This window comes from Rosa chinensis, chromosome 5 (assembly GCF_002994745.2).
Source record: "Rosa chinensis cultivar Old Blush chromosome 5, RchiOBHm-V2, whole genome shotgun sequence".
Classification (NCBI taxonomy): Eukaryota; Viridiplantae; Streptophyta; class Magnoliopsida; order Rosales; family Rosaceae; genus Rosa; species Rosa chinensis.
The window spans coordinates 60,451,719-60,453,632 of NC_037092.1; the positions used below are offsets into that span (position 1 = coordinate 60,451,719).

At 43.2% G+C, this 1,914-nt stretch overlaps 1 protein-coding gene across 1 annotated transcript; it reads right to left on the minus strand.

Annotated features, from left to right (window-relative positions):
• Positions 1-234: 234 nt before the first annotated feature.
• Positions 235-1,549, minus strand: LOC112167535 (zinc finger protein ZAT5). The gene has a single exon (XM_024304564.2). It carries the CDS (start codon positions 1,357-1,359, stop codon positions 415-417), a length of 945 nt encoding a protein of 314 aa, XP_024160332.1. The 5' UTR covers positions 1,360-1,549; the 3' UTR covers positions 235-414.
• Between the last annotated feature and the right edge of the window lie 365 nt (positions 1,550-1,914).

A 1,914-nucleotide genomic window follows, 5' to 3' on the forward strand; every position in this document is an offset into this window, starting at 1 on the left:
TCTCTCTCTCTCTCTCTCTCCATAGTGTTATATGCATTGCTTTCCCACTTGAGAAAGAACATAGAAAAAGGAAGAGGTAGAAAAATTGTAAAGAAAAGAAGGAAAAGATGCCTCACATCACTCACTTTTCGTGAATCAAAGGCAACCATCTATGAACAACAACAACACTAACCACTTACTTACTCAAAGTATTCTCAACGTCCATCAACAAACTTAGATGATTAAAAGCAAGAATATTTCAATGAATTAATCCATAAAATCCCCCAATAATCCAATTATCACAGCAGTAAAAATTGTAAGATATGACAATGCTTTATAATTCACATGGATCGGTATCCGAAAAATAACTAAAAATAATGATAATTTTCTTCTTCTCTTCTTGTTTTCTTTTTCCCTACTCTCTGTCTTCTCTCTTTAATAATGACAATCCACCAAAGCAGGAGCGTTGAAGACAAGACTAGTCTGTTGGGTCGGCACAAATTGGAACTTCGAGTCACGCTGGTGATGAATCTGATGCTGTTGGTGATGGTGGTGGTGATGATCATGGTCTTCTGGTGCTGGAAGATTTAGATCCAGTGCTAGAATAGTTCTCTCCTGCTTGCTCCTCATACTGTTATCAATGGCTGCACCAATACCCACCACCTGAGTAGTACTAGTAGTAGTGTTGTTGTTGGCTACTGCTGCTCTGTGCCGTCTCATATGCCCACCAAGAGCTTGACCCGATGTGAACTCCGACCCGCATATCGAACACTCATGAATCTTAGCCTTGTTGTTGTTGCTCTGAAACCCCTTTATCTGAATAGGAACTGTAGGATGGGTTGGAGGAGGACTACTCTTCTTGATAAATTGCTTAGAATCTTCAACTTCTTGATCCATGGATGCAGAGGTGAAATGGGTCGATGCCGGTTTCTTCTCCTGATCGGCCATCGCCGCGGTGGAGGACTTTGGCTTTTTGTGACTGGCTCGGTGGCCACCGAGTGCTTGAAAAGAAGGGAAGGTCCGGTTGCAGGTCTTGCACTCATAGACATAAAACCCAGCTTTGCCCACATGACTAGAAACAGCGGTAGCTTCATGAAGAGTACTGCTAGTCTCTTGCTTGGGAATCACATGGCAACCCTGAGCCAACAGAATCAGGCAGTTGGCCATGTCCTCTTCCTCCTCAGTGCTGTCATAACTGGCTGAAGTGAAGGAGTTCCCATACTCTTCTCCACCATGAGCGCCGCCACAAGCGCTCGACGAGCTCGAAGTCACTGCCAGACCGAAAGGAGACATGGGCCTCTGGCGCTTGGTCCTCTTGCCCTTGATGATCATCTGGGTTTGCTGATGATCACTCAAAACCAGCTCTTCTTGCCCTTCCATACTCAAAACACTCAAAAAGCCAGAACCAGTATATATAGGGTTTTTTTTTTTTTTGAAGATCTTGATTAAAAGAAACACTGAGAAATCTGATGGGATTGATCTTGATAAGGGGCTGAAAGAGAGAGAGAGAGAGAGAGAGAGAGAGAGAGGAGGAAGGAGAGAGTGAAGAAGAGAGCGAGAGTAGGAATGAGGGGAAGAGTGTGAGTGATGGGTGGTTTTATATAGTGAAGGGTAAGAAAGTCGAAAGTGGGGTCAAAAGCCGCCCCAAGTTGATTTTCATGGAGAGTGGTACAGTTCAGCATATAAGTTATTATTAGGTGTCTGAGGCTCTCTCTGCCACCAAAATCTTACTTGCGTTTCCAACCTTCGAAGTGTTAGTACCAAGAAAAGTTTGTTCCACTTTCACGCGAATCAATTGTACGTTAACATTTATTTCAACTATAAAGGACTAGTACTCATGTGTTCTCTCCTATTTCCCTTGGCATAGAGTGAGAGCTAGGGAAAGTGCTCTATGCCATTTCTTTTTCACATTGCCAAACTTCTACTTATTTTCTA